Source organism: Pristis pectinata, chromosome 22, assembly GCF_009764475.1.
Source record: "Pristis pectinata isolate sPriPec2 chromosome 22, sPriPec2.1.pri, whole genome shotgun sequence".
Taxonomy (NCBI): Eukaryota; Metazoa; Chordata; class Chondrichthyes; order Rhinopristiformes; family Pristidae; genus Pristis; species Pristis pectinata.
Genome location: NC_067426.1, coordinates 35,127,268 through 35,140,965, shown reverse-complemented (window position 1 = coordinate 35,140,965; position 13,698 = coordinate 35,127,268). Strand labels below are relative to the sequence as shown.

Here is a 13,698-nt window from a genome sequence, read left to right as displayed (position 1 = left end):
GCTAGCGTCAATAAGAGGAACCGTAAAACTATACAATCGACATCAAACCCCTCTGGTACACCAATGTACTTCGGGGAATAAAATTTGCTATTTTTAATTGGTCTGCCATTTATTTGTGATTCCAGACCAACAGCAATGTAACCGACTCTTAAGTGGCCTGGTAAGCCACCTAGTACTACAGAACATAAGAAAATCAGACCAATACCTGGTATCTACCTAGGCTTTGGCACATCCAGCCCACCAAACTTTCTATGTCTTTATCATGAGCATCTATAAGCACATAAATAAGACCAAATGAGGAGGAGTCTCCCATAAACTGCAGCCTGATATAGGTAAACAACCATATTTATCACTCAGTTTGCCAAATTCTTCCAGAAAATATCAGTTCCCAATGAGGATAGACCCACCAAACCAGCAGCAGATGCCTCAAGCCAGCCACTGATTACCCCAGCTTATAAATTAGTACTCCTCCTTAGTATTCCTCCATGCAGATCAATTGGCAAGGGCATTGTATGTATTTTATGTAGGAGACTACAATGTCATTCATCAATAGGAGATCAGTGGCATCTTCGCTGATCAATATGATTTAGTCCTGGATGACACACCTTCCAAGCTGGATCTGGGGCAGGTGGTGAAAGAACCATTGAATGAGATAAACCAACTTGACCTTGCCAACAGCCATCTACCTTTCACAGATTCATCTGCCTGTGAGAGTGTTGGTTGGAATAGACTTGTGGAAAAAGAACAAGTCCATCGTCACTTCACTTAATCGTGTTAAGTGACAGCACCATTGTGCTAATTGAAATAGATTTAGAACAGATCTGGCAACTCAGACAGGGCATTAATGGGTTCTTAGCAGCATTAGCATAATATCACAATCTGTAATCTCATGGTATGGCATATCCCTTAGCCTACCAGCACCACTGAGCCTGGAGAGCCAACCCTAGTATAGTGTAGAGTGCTAAAGAGCAGTCCAGGCTAAGTGCCAGGCATACATCTCCATGATCTGCCAACCTGCCGAATATACAACATAGGACTCCATTCAATATAAAGAGAGCAAATGATTACACAGCTAATGGATCAAAGCAATCGTCTGGAACCTTGCCACACATTCAGTCATTAAACAGCTTACATCATGGAGGGTTGTGAATGGGTTGGGATATTGTACCTGGGAGTTTACGTAAGAGAAGAGTTACTGCAGAGTCTTTCCATACCGTGGACTAGTGGTATTCCTAGAGCCTTTTTCAAGAATAGAAAATCTTTTCTTGAACGGACTAGTTTCTCTGCTACATCCAATGGCTTGGTGATCAACTACAGTGAGGAAATAGCCTTTTAAAATGAACTAGTTAAAATGAATACTGGCAACAGACAGACTCCTCTTATGTCTCGTATAGCTAGGAATGCAAATAAGAGAACCAGACAAATGCATTTGAGTATTCTGCAGCTCAGAGATTGGATTGCTATTACGCTGGTTCAGGGATCAATCTTTATACTGAATTTACCAACACACAATCGAATGACATCCGTAAAATATTCCATTTGGCAAAATAACTTTTCAATTCTGTCTGCTGAGGTATTGTTACTGTTTCTGTGATTGTGAATTGATTAATCATTGCACCCCAGCTACTCACATTCTGAGTATTGCAAGCTAGTTACATCTGTTGCTTTACCTCAACTGCTTGTTTTCTCTACATTAAAATTGGAGTCTTTATTTGTCCTCATTTTTGCTTTGCATTTGTTTCAAGTCAGGCGAGTGAAGTCCGTAGCGGTTTGATGCTCAAATGTTCCAAGTGTGGAGTTGTTTCAACTACAGCATTATCTGCCACCATCACCAGTAATGCCATGTTAGTCTCATCTGTTTAATCTTTAGCTCTTACATTGTGTGTAACTTTGAAAGAGAAAGTATCCCTTTTTAACAGCCTCCACAGAACTCTTGCTTTATGTCAAAAAAATTATATTTGTGCTTTGTTATCCTACTTGTTTTTCTCCCCTGCCCTGCCCTGCCCTGCCCTTTCCCCACTTTTGTCCTTCCTTAAGGTGTTCTTTGTATGCACATTGGGTCACGGGTGCCCACAAACTATTCCTGCTCCATCATGTTTATCCCACTTCCTCCTTAAGTGATCATTAATTATGTTGAAGATTATGGCAATTCCATCATTGTACGCTCTTTAATGCAGCAGGAAAACCACACAGGCCATATGATCTCAGATTTGATGTCCTGTCACACCTATTGTTGACTGGAGTACCAATAGAAAGGGTGCTCTAAGCTAATGAGAAAAATAAATCAGAGCAGCATTTTTGTTCCTGATAGCTATCTAGTAATTCCATTGTATGTAGTAATTAGAAGCAGGAGGCTTCTATAGAACCTCGAACCTGCTCTATCGTTCAATATCATGGCTAGCCCTATATCTCATGTCAAGTTGACTGCACAGTCCCCAAGTCACCTGATTCCCTTAGTGTCCAAAAAAGTCAATCTCAGTGTTAATTATTCTCAATTACTGAGCCTCTGCAGTCATCCAGGATAGCTTATTTCAAAGACATTTGATAGAAAGATTTCTTCTGATGTCAATCCTTGTTTCATTTATTATAAGGCAATGCCACTTCACTCTATACTGTCCTGCCTAAGGGTACTGCCTCCTGGCATCTTTATGTATCAATTAAATAACATCACATTCTTCTAAACTGTAGTGAACAGAAAGCTATTTGATCTCATGGTATAATGCTCTCAACCTGCAAATCAATTCGGTGAATCGACACGTCACCACCTCCAAGGCAACTATATCCTTCCTTAGATATAAAGATCAACATAGTATGGGCTTGTATAATTGGTTCCTGAACTTCTAATTTCTACATTTCATGAAGTAACACATCAGAATCCCTCCTTTCCAGTTTATTGCTATCTCTAGAGTGTCCTGTTTCTCTATTATTCCACCTGCTGCCAGCTTGTCCACTCACTTAACCTTCCTGTATTGCTTTGCAGATGCATTGTATTCTCCTCATGGCTCACTTCCCACTTTCTATCATCAACTAACTTGAATATCTTCCACTCCTGTCTCTTCATATAAGTAAATAGCAAAGGGCCCAATACTAATCGTAGAATTGTACAGCACAGAAATGGACCCTTTCAGCCCAGCTCGTTCATGCCAACCATGATGCCTATCGATGCTAATCCTGTTTGCCTGCATTAGACCCGTATCCCTCTACACATTTCCTATCCAAGTACCTGTGTAAATACCTCCTCTGGCAGCTTGTTGCAGATAACCACCACCCTCTCTGTGATAAACTTACCTCCCAGGTCTCCTTCAAATTTCTCCCCTCTCACCTTAATCTCATGCCCTCAAGTTCTCAGAAAAAATAGTCCATCCATGCCCCCCATAATTTTATCAACCTCTATAAGGTCACCCCCACCAGCTTTCTACATTCCAGTGAGAATAAACCCAGCCTATCCAATTTCTCGTTCTAACTACAGCCCTCCATTCCAGGCAACATCCTGATGAATCCCTCCTGCACACTTTTTAATGCTACTACATCCCTCCTGTAGTGTGGTGACCAGAACCATACACAATACTCTAAGTGCAACCTAACTGATATTTTGTACAGCTCCATCCTGACATCCTAACTCTTAAACTCATTACTTCAGTCTCTGAAGACAAGCATCCCAAATGTCTGCTCCACTACCCTATCCACCTGTGTCTCTGTTTTCAAAGAGTTATTGACTTGCACCCCAAGGTCCCTCTGTACATCAATGCTCTTAGGTTCCCTGCCCTTTACTCGATATGTCTTACCAGAATTTGACTTCCCAAAGCACACACACTTGTGTGGATTAGATTCCATCTGTCACTGCTCTGCCCACTTTCCAGTGGATCTTTGTCCCTCTGTATCCTTAGACAAGTTTCTTCTCTGTCTATGACATCACCAATTTTTATGTTGTCTGCAAACTTAGTAATTAGACCACCTACATTTTCATCCAAGTCATTTATGTATACTAAACAACGCAAGTCCCAGCACTGATCCCTGCAATACACCACTAGTTACAAACTTCCACTCAGAGAAGAAAGCACCCATCCACCATTACCCTCTTCCTCCTATCACGGTGCCTTAACATCCTGGACCGGCCTACCATGTGAGATGTTCTAAATCTTACTAAAGTCCATGTAAACCACATCTTACCACTCTACCTTCATCAATTTTCTTAGTTACCTTCTCAAAAAAACTCAGTTAGATTTGTGAAACGTGATCTCCCCTGCACAAAACCACTTTGACTCCTAATCAGTCACTGCCTTTCCAAATGAATAAAAATCCTGTCCCTCAGAATATTCTTGAACAACTTCCCTACCACTAATGAAAGGTTCACTTGCCTATAATTTCCAGGCTCTTCCCTACTGCCCTTTTTGAACAAGGGGACAACATTAGCTATCCTCAAGTCTTCTGGTACCTCTCCTACAGCTAACAAAGATGCAAAAATCCTGTGGCACTACCAGTAACAGGCTGAAATATATCTCTGCTATATCGACGGTCTCTGTTCCAAGCATACTCCGGCCCCTTTCCTCAACTCTTTCTCCGCTATATCGACCCAGTCCCCTTCCATTAACACTCTTATCCTCCTGGCTGAACTTGTCCTCACCCTAAACAACTTCACTTTCAATTCCTCTCACTTAATACAGACCAAGAGCGTAGCCATGGGCACTCGCATGGGCTCCAGCTATGCCTGCCTCTTCATTGGCTATGTTGAACAGTCTCTGTTCCAAGCCTACTCCAGCCCCATTCCTCAACTCTTTCTCTGCTATATTGGCCCTCCCCTGCATCTGCCTATCACTATCTATTACCTGCACCTCCCTATCACCACCTTGTGCCCACTCCGCCTCCCCTCTTTTGTCCACCTATCACTGCCCTGCTTTTCCCTCCTATATATTGGGTTCCCCCTTTTCCGATCTTCAGTCCTGAAGAAGGGTCCTGACCTGAAACGTTGACCACCTGCTTTTCTCCATGGATGCTGCCCGGCCTGCCGAGTTCCTCCAGCATCATTGTGTTTTTCATCTAGATTCCAGCATCTGCAATCCTTTGTTTCTCTGAAATAGATCTATCCAATCCTACTGTCTGGTTTCTGACCTTAAGCTACTCCACAGTTCAAGATCAGGCTGCTCTGTTTTTTAGCACAATAGTGAAGTACTGGCACCTGTCATTGCCAGAGATCTGCTTGTTGGCACCTGTGTAAACCATAGCCCAGCATGAGTCAGTATCCAGGGACAAAATTGGGAATAACATATCTATATTTATATGGAATAGGACCAACATTATTGTACCTTTTTACCCTTTCTGTACCATGTTCCATAGCTAATTTCCAAACAGTTTTTTCACCTGAAATTTCACTTTTATTGCAGGAACGAGTCAGAATGCTGGGGTTGTCATGATGTTGCCTTTGTGGCAACACGTGACAAAAATGAACATATTCGTGCAAAGGGAGTTCACCTCTGGACAGTTCAGTCACTTTGATGTTCAATCACCAATGTGAACACTTCGGGACTGCACCATATTTACATATGAAAAAGAACTGATTGTTTGGGAGTCTTATGACTTTTATATTGTGTTCCCTTTATATTGACATCAAATTATTGTGTATTTCATTGCAGATAAAATACATGTATTGATTTGATGTCCAAATCTCTGTATTCCACACTGAATCAGTTCCACTTACACCAGTTGTTCCTTTCTCCTGTGCAGATGTTTGGTTAATGGCATCTTCCTGTTTCATTTGAATTGGTTCATTTTTTTGCCAAGTGAAGTTATCAGTCTTTGTCTTGAGTTTTAATTCAGTCACTTCCCCTACCCTGATATTTTTCTTGATCCACTTCAAATTACTTAGTTTCATTGGCTGCAGTCAATGGAACATGTCAATTTGACTCAATATTGCTTCAGTCAATTCCTTTTGACCTGGAGTCGAGACAGCCAATTTACTTTAACCTGGCACTGAGTCAGATAATTCCCTTTGATGTGGAATTGAGTCAGAAAATCTTCTTTGACCTGGCACTGTCAATGGACTCCTTTTGATCTGGCGTTTGAGTCAGTAAATTTCCTTTGAACTAACATTATACGATTGTATTGCCTTTGACCTCAGATCCAGACAGTCCATTCTGTCTGTACCAGCATAGTGTACTTAAAGTACTTTTTGTACTTAATGTGGTTAGTTTACTTGCTTTCTTTCTGGGTTTGAAAATAATCATTTCTGTTTGCAATATGTCATTTCCTCATGCCTTGAAGATTGAGTCATTTTTCACTGTTCCAGATAATGAGCCAATCACTTTTATCCATCCCCAGTTTTGAACCAATCACTGTTCTCCATCCCCAGCTGTGAACCAATACCTTTACCCTGTTCTCTTTTGCACTGGTCATTTTTCCCTCTTTCCTGTATTGAATCAAACTTTGGGCTGAGATTTGAATCATTTCTCACACGTGTGTTCTAATATCCACTTTATTTTCTCAGTATTAACTGAGTCACTTCCTTTCAATTGTTAAAAAAATTAAATTCCTGTTCTTATGGACTATTATTAATTATTTTTAAATATAAATTACTGTTTTTTTTTAATTTCGAGTGATGCCTTTGAACCTGTCTTGAAAGGGGTCCCATTACTCAGAATGGCAGTCTAGTGAATTGTTTATAGCTTTTATTAAATGTATTTTGTAATGACTACCTATGTATCTGATGCAAGGCCATTTCAAAGGGATACTGGATCTTTACTCTGGGAATATGTGTGATAATAATTCTGCAGTAGTTTGCAGTTAGACTGCAGGGACATTTTGTTTTTTGACTTCATTGAAAAATATTTTTGTTTGATGTGAGGTAGTGAGTTGTGTTTGTACTTATATCACACTCACACTTTTCTATATAGAATTTTACCCATAAAGCATCACAAGTCATGCACTGCAGGATAATCCAGTTCAGTGATCACTGCAGATCTGGCATGCTGACCACATGCCCAGTTGTCTAGTCACGTCCCTTCAGACAAGACTCTGCACTTTGAATAGAGTATCTAAGAATTTTCTGCAATGTTGCATTCCTCACGTCAACAAGCACAAAACAGTCCGATTACTTTGTCATTCTGTGTCACACTCCCTCCAATACAAGCTTACTTATTCTTTCTGAGGAGTGATATTCAGAATTTCTTCAAGTCTGGTCTAATCAGTGCTTTGTACAGGAGCAGCAAATGTTGTATAATCTTACATACTCCACTCTTCTAGAAGTGAAGACCAGCATTCTACCTTTGTGATTATTTTCTTTAGCAATCTAGCCATTTTAATGATCCATATACAAAGACTCTTTTCTCTTTGAATCTGCACTGCCTTTGTTTTTCACTATTTAAAAAGTTCAACGTGCAGCCTTTGGGAAGCACCTTGCAGTGTAAATGATTCTGTACCCATTTTGGTTTACATGAGTCACAACATTGCACAGACGGGCCCTAATAACAGCACTGGAATAAATACTAATTGTACGAGAGCTGAGAAATCCACATCATTCACTGCTGTGGCTCACCCACAAGCTTCTTCGACTTTAACTTGGTGAAAAATCTCAAAACAGTTGACAGCATAGACACTCCCAGTTCACAGCATTTCAAATGTTTCAGGGTCATGTTGACTCTTATGGCCACTGACTGCAGTATTCGAATGAAACACTGAAAAGCAAAATGTTGCTGAAGCTGGAAATCTGAAAATGCTGCCTGACCTACTGAGTATTTCCAACATTTTCTTGTTTTATTTACATTTTACATATTGTGCCGACATTATTCTGATGAAAATCATACAGTTTTATTCCTGTGTGCTGGAATTGGTTACATTCGCTGTGATAGGAAGAAGAAGCATTTGAGATGGTATTGAGAACCCCAAGTCCATACGTCAGGAGCACACAAAAGCAATTTGTAAGTGGCAGAAGAAACATACCTTCTCCCAAACTACCCACTTGTTCTTCAGGCCAGACACCTCCTGCCCTGTCTGTGGAAGAATCTGCAGTTCCCACATTGGCCTCTCAGCCACCTCAACACCCACAAAGCTGGACTGGAAGCAGTGCATCCTCGATCCAGAGGGACTGCCTGAGATGAAGTAGGGTGTGGCCTACTGCATTACTTCAGTGATTTATTTTTTGCTGATGGTAACTTAGTTGGTTGGAGTTTTGTCTCTGATCCAGAATAGTAGGTTCTGATAGTGTGATGGAGACACAAGGGACTGCAGATGCTGGAATCAGGTTCTGATAGTACTGAGGGAGTTGTCCAGTGTCAGAGCTGCCATCTTTCAAATCAGATGTTTAACTGAGGCCTCATCTGTTCTCTCACATGGACTAAAAGGAATGTGTAACAGTCTCTTGAAAAAAGTAGTGGAGTTATCCCTGGTGTTCTGTTCAATGTTTGTTTTTTAATCAGCATTTCTAAACCAGATTGGTCATGAAGTTAATTTGTTCCCAAAATGGTGCATTGAAGCAATGCTGTGCATGGCCCTTTGATGATTTAAATTGGTGCAACAAATTGTGATTGAAGAGTGCATGTGAGTATTTTCTTAAGGAGTTCCCTTTAAAAACATGGCCTATAACATGTAATTGGCAGCTATTAATCCAGAGAAGCAACCTCTTGGAGTTGCAAACTGACTGCCCTGCAGGAGAGATTTCCTCCTGCTAAAGGGCATTGAGGCAGCTGAGCCACATAGCCAGGAATCCAGAGCTGAGGCATGAAACTCCTTATACTTGCTGGCTCACCAGGGAGGAAACCTCGCATCCCACCACCGGTTCCCTGTTCCCTACCATCAGAGATTTATGGCTGGACTCAAGCGGCAGAGAAAGCAGGCAGAAGATAAGGTATCTTTACTAGTCACATATACATCAAAACACAGTGAAATACATCTTTTGGGTAGTGTTCTGGGGGTAGCCCGCAAGTGTCGCCACGCTTCCAGCGCCAACATAGCACGCCCACAACTTCTTTGGAATGTAGGAGGAAACCAGAGCACCCGGAAGAAACCCACGCAGACACGGAGAATGTACAAACTCCACAGATGGCTAGAATTGAACCCGGGTCGCTGGCGCTGTAATAGCATTACGCTGGCGCTGTAATAGCATTACGCTAACTGCTACACAACCGATGAGCCTGTGGCTGACGTCCTGGCAGAGGTATCCTTCAGATACTAGCACCATGATGACATGCATAAGAAGAATCTCCTGGCATTATTGGACTGAAGTCAGGTAAGAGGGAATGAAATCCATTGTGCTGGCTCAGTAGAAGGTGAGCCTCACATCAATACTGTCCTAGGGGAATCAGATAGGGGCCACAACGGGGAAACATTCAGGAGTCAATTTGCGGGGATATTAACTGCATGGTCCAGAATGTAAACACTTTGGACCATAACAAGCATGTGTTGGAAAAGTGCCATTGAATTTCACCTGACAAAATTAGGAAAACCACCACTAAGTTCAATTCTGCGTCTGGAAATACAACTGCAGCACAAGTGCAAAGCACCTCAGGAAGTGCCTAGTCAAATTTCTAAAGTGAAGCAAAACGAAGCAGGAGTGATTATTATCCCTATTCATTCCAGAGCTCAATTTTTATCAGTATCACACAAAGCTATGTGATGAATTTCTGGGTTTGCAGATCTCACATTGGCATCATCAGTCCACTCAGCACTGGAATAGAAGCAAGTGATCCTGACTCAAGGGACTGTCACAGAAGAAAATCTAGTCATGATCAGCTTGCTGCTGGTAGAAACCTTCCGTTTTCAAATAGGCTGTTGCATTTCTGATGTTAACCAGAAGTTCTTCCTTGTTTGTAAAGTCCTTTGGCTTGCTTGAAAGTGACGTGAAAAATGTAATATTAGCACAAGTCCGGACTAGAAATTCAATCATGTTGTGCATTTTCATGCATGATATGATTGAATAGTGGATTCAAATTGTTCATTAATTACAGCCTGTAGTTTATGTCCGTCTGTTCACACGAAGCATCGACGCATGAGAGACGGCAGTGAGATCAGTCATGATACAAGGCAAGTCTAAAGTTGTTGCTGCTACATTGGGCTGTGAATATGCAACAAATGGTGTGGACCATGCGTGGGAAAGCAGGGCCTAACAGGAGGCTTGTGTAATATCCAGGGTATAGGCTCTATCTGGCCATTTTTGAAGAATTCATTATAGAAGATAGTAATCAATTTAACTTGGATGCCAAGATAGACCAGATTTCAGTTCATTCTTCATGTATAGCCTTCTACTTTTTTTGGTTGGGAGTGTTGTCTTTATGCCTCCCTTTGCATCTCCCCTCTTCTGTTGTGACTTTCAATCCAGTGTAGGGATGAGAGATTCCCACTCCTGTGTCCCTCCTTGCACAGTTCAAGATAGTTCACCCAAGCCACTTTATCACTTTAATCAGTGATTCCAGTCAAAAACTACCACTTCTATCAGTCCAGCCATGACGGGATGACCCCGTAGTTCATCTATGAATCCAAAATCATGTGCAGTTAATAGGTGCAACCACTGGTCACCAGAATCAAAAAAATTGCAAATGCTGAAACAGAAAAAACAAGACCAGAAAATGCTGGAAACCTGCTGAGTGTCACCAAAATTTTCAGTTTTTGTTCCCGATGTACTGATCACTCCACTTACACACACAAACAACTTACACCTTGATAAAATTTGTACCGTCTCAGCATGTGAGGATGAATTTCAAGACCGTAGCATTGTGCAGTCTTGATAAAGAAGTTGGAAGTTGTAGATGCGTAGAACATACCTCCAAATGTTATGTTAAGTCACAGAATCTGTCTGAAAAAAAAATTGTCAAAGAAAGATGATAAGAGGATACACTTCCATACCTTCATTAATGACATGCCTTCCCAAGATTCCAAAGGGTAGATATGCAATATCTTGTCCAGAGGTTTCTGGAGGAATTGGAACTGTCCTTTGGCTGATCATGCTGCTGGAAGATCACTGGGGAATCTAGTGCAATCTACCCACCATTTGAACAATGGACTGCATGGTGGGAGCCCTGCTCATATGGTTGTCATGCCCATCAATTATTGATTTATCTCTTTATCTTGGGCTTCTGGAGGATGTCAGTTTGAGCAGGACACTGACGTTTAGTATGTACAAAATCCTTGTAAGGCTTGACAAGGTATGTGTATGAGGATACTTCCCATGGTTAGGGTATCTAGAACCAGTCTCGAGAAAGTTTATGCTGCAATTCTCATGATTTTTAATGCAAATGAATGAGCTTCAGAAATCTTATTTACTTCAAAACTTCCTCGAATGCAGCAAATGCATCTTAATTTTCAGGTGGTTGTTCAGAAAATTTTGGAAAGAACTGCACATCTTTAGGAACAATAAACAAACTACTAGGGGAACTCAGTGGGTCAGGCAGCATCTGTGGAGGGTAAAGGATCGTCGACATTTTGAGTCGAGACCCTGCATCAGAAGTGAGAGTGTAGAGGGCAGATAGCCGGAAGAGAGAGGGGAGGAGTGAGGCAGGTGCTGGTAGGTGATAGGTGGAACAAGGCGAGGAGGGCAATGATGGGCAGATGGAGTCAGATAGTGGGAAGGGAGAGCGCAGGTAGAGCCTGAGGCTGTAAGGTGATGTGGAACCTGATAAGGGAGGGGTGATGGGCAGATAGAACTAGTGGGGAGGCTAGATGAGTCCTGGTGGGTTAAGTGTGAGGGTGATAGGCAGATGCAACCAGGTGGGGGAGGGGAAAGAAACCTGATAATAAGAAGCAGTAGAGGGGTATTGGAAAGAAAGGGGGTGGGCTAAAGAACCTGGGTGGATCAGAAGGAGAGAGAAAGTAACATATGGGGTGGGGATTATCTTTGAAAATTCAGTGTTCATACCATTGGGTTGTAGATTACTCAGGCGGAATATAAGGTAATGTTCTTCTAGTTTGCGTTTGGCCACGCTTGGCAGTGGCACAGACCGAGGACAATACAGGTCAGTGTGGGAATGAGATGGGCAGTTGAAGAGGTTTGCAGGTGCTCGGCAAAATGGTCTCCTTGTCTACACTATTCCTTGCCGATGTAGAGGCCACATCGCTGGGCACCTGAAGGGTTGGAGGAGGTGCATGTGAATCTGTTCCTTACCTGGAAGTGCTGTTTAGGTCACTGGACGGTGGTGGGGGAGGAGGTGTAGGGGCAGGTGTTGCACCTACAGTGGCAGAGGAAGGGGTCAGGGACAGGGAAGGGTTGGGGCTGAGCAATGAGCCAACCGGGGGTCATGGAGAGAGTGTTTCCTGCAGACAGCAGAGGGGATGAAGAGGGGAAGGTGCGGCTGGTGGTGGGATCATGTAGAAGCTGGTGGAAATGATGAGGAATGATGTGCTGGATGCAGATAGGGTGAATGGTGAGGACCAGGGGAACTCTATCTCTGTTCTGTGTGGGGGAAGGCAGATTGAGAGCAGAAGTGTGAGAAATGGAGGAGATGTGGGTGAGTGATCCACAGCTCCACATATCTTTAGGAACTCTTACTACTGTAATCACATTTGAATCTCCTACAGATAGCAACATCTCACAGGGGGTCCAGGGGAATACAGACAATTTCTTGGTGGTGTTATTGGGAAAGATGGGACTATCCTAATTTCTGAAGGATGAGTAATTACAGAAGTTGTTGCTATCCAGTGGTATCTTTGTTCAACACTGTTTAAAGATCTCAGTTTGGTTTTCAATTTGAATTAAGAGCAGGACAGTAATTCCCAGAAATTCTTGCCCACTACGTGGGTGCAGCAGAGGAATGCTGCAGCAGCACACTAATGGTCATTTAGGTCAGGGGCCCACCACTGCACATTTCAGCTTCAGATGTTACTGAAAGGACAGAGCATTTCCTTAGAAGAGTATGTGCCATCTGGGATCAAAGTTGGGCCTGTAGTTTCACTGTGAAGAAAGACAAAGATTGTGGCTTGGATTTGGGAATGGACATTAATTAAGTGAACAAAATCGTGCCCCTATGGTCAGGAGATTGTGGTGGGATGATCAGAGTATGGAGATCAGTGTCATCAGTGGGCCAAGACTATCAGTGGAAGTGGGGTGTCAGAAACATTGGAGGGGGGTTGGTCAGAGAGTTGGGATCATCGTAAAGGTTGAGACTTTGTTGTGCCAGGAGTGCCCAACAATGTTTGTTTCAGTGCATGACATGGGGAATAACATTATCTCCTGAATGACTGGTGTGGAAATTGCATGAAGTGCACAAGGGGGAAGCACGTAAGTAAGTGTTTAGTCACATTTCTGGTGTGGTGTGAAATGATTTGCAAATGTTCATTGGCATCCTTTATTCTGGCAAGTAAATTTTCAATTCTGTGATACAAAACAAAAATGTTATGTGATGGAATTGCTAGATAATTTCAATTTTTAGTGGAAGTCTTGTCACAATGTTTTATTCAGACCCTTCTGTACTGTAGCTGGTGACTGTCCATGAAATATCAATCGCACTTACTATTTTAATCATTGGTGATTTCTCTTCCCTCTAGGGCATCCTTGTGGAGCTCCTGTGTTGTTCTCCCATTGCTGGCATTGACCTGGATGTCAGCTGTTCTAGCGATGACTGATCGACGATCGATTTTGTTTCAAATATTGTTTGCAGTTTTTGACTCCATTCAAGGCTTTGTTATTATCACAGTCCACTGCTTCCTAAGGAGAGAGGTATGTGCAGTCACACAATAGATATCTACTGTACAATCCATCCAGCACCACCCCCCCAAGCC

The 13,698-nt window shown here is 42.3% G+C and overlaps 1 protein-coding gene across 4 annotated transcripts in view; it reads left to right on the top strand.

Moving 5' to 3' along the window:
- The window catches only part of adgrb2 (adhesion G protein-coupled receptor B2), an 898,475-nt gene that overhangs the window by 806,645 nt on the left and 78,132 nt on the right, over positions 1 to 13,698 (top strand). For 3 of the 4 annotated variants that reach the window (XM_052036166.1, XM_052036168.1, XM_052036165.1), the window contains 2 exons: positions 1,746 to 1,844; positions 13,465 to 13,636. In XM_052036166.1, coding sequence (XP_051892126.1) covers positions 1,746 to 1,844; positions 13,465 to 13,636 — 271 coding nt within the window. The remainder of the gene's footprint in view (positions 1 to 1,745; positions 1,845 to 13,464; positions 13,637 to 13,698) is intronic. The other variant, XM_052036167.1, reaches the window with a different exon arrangement.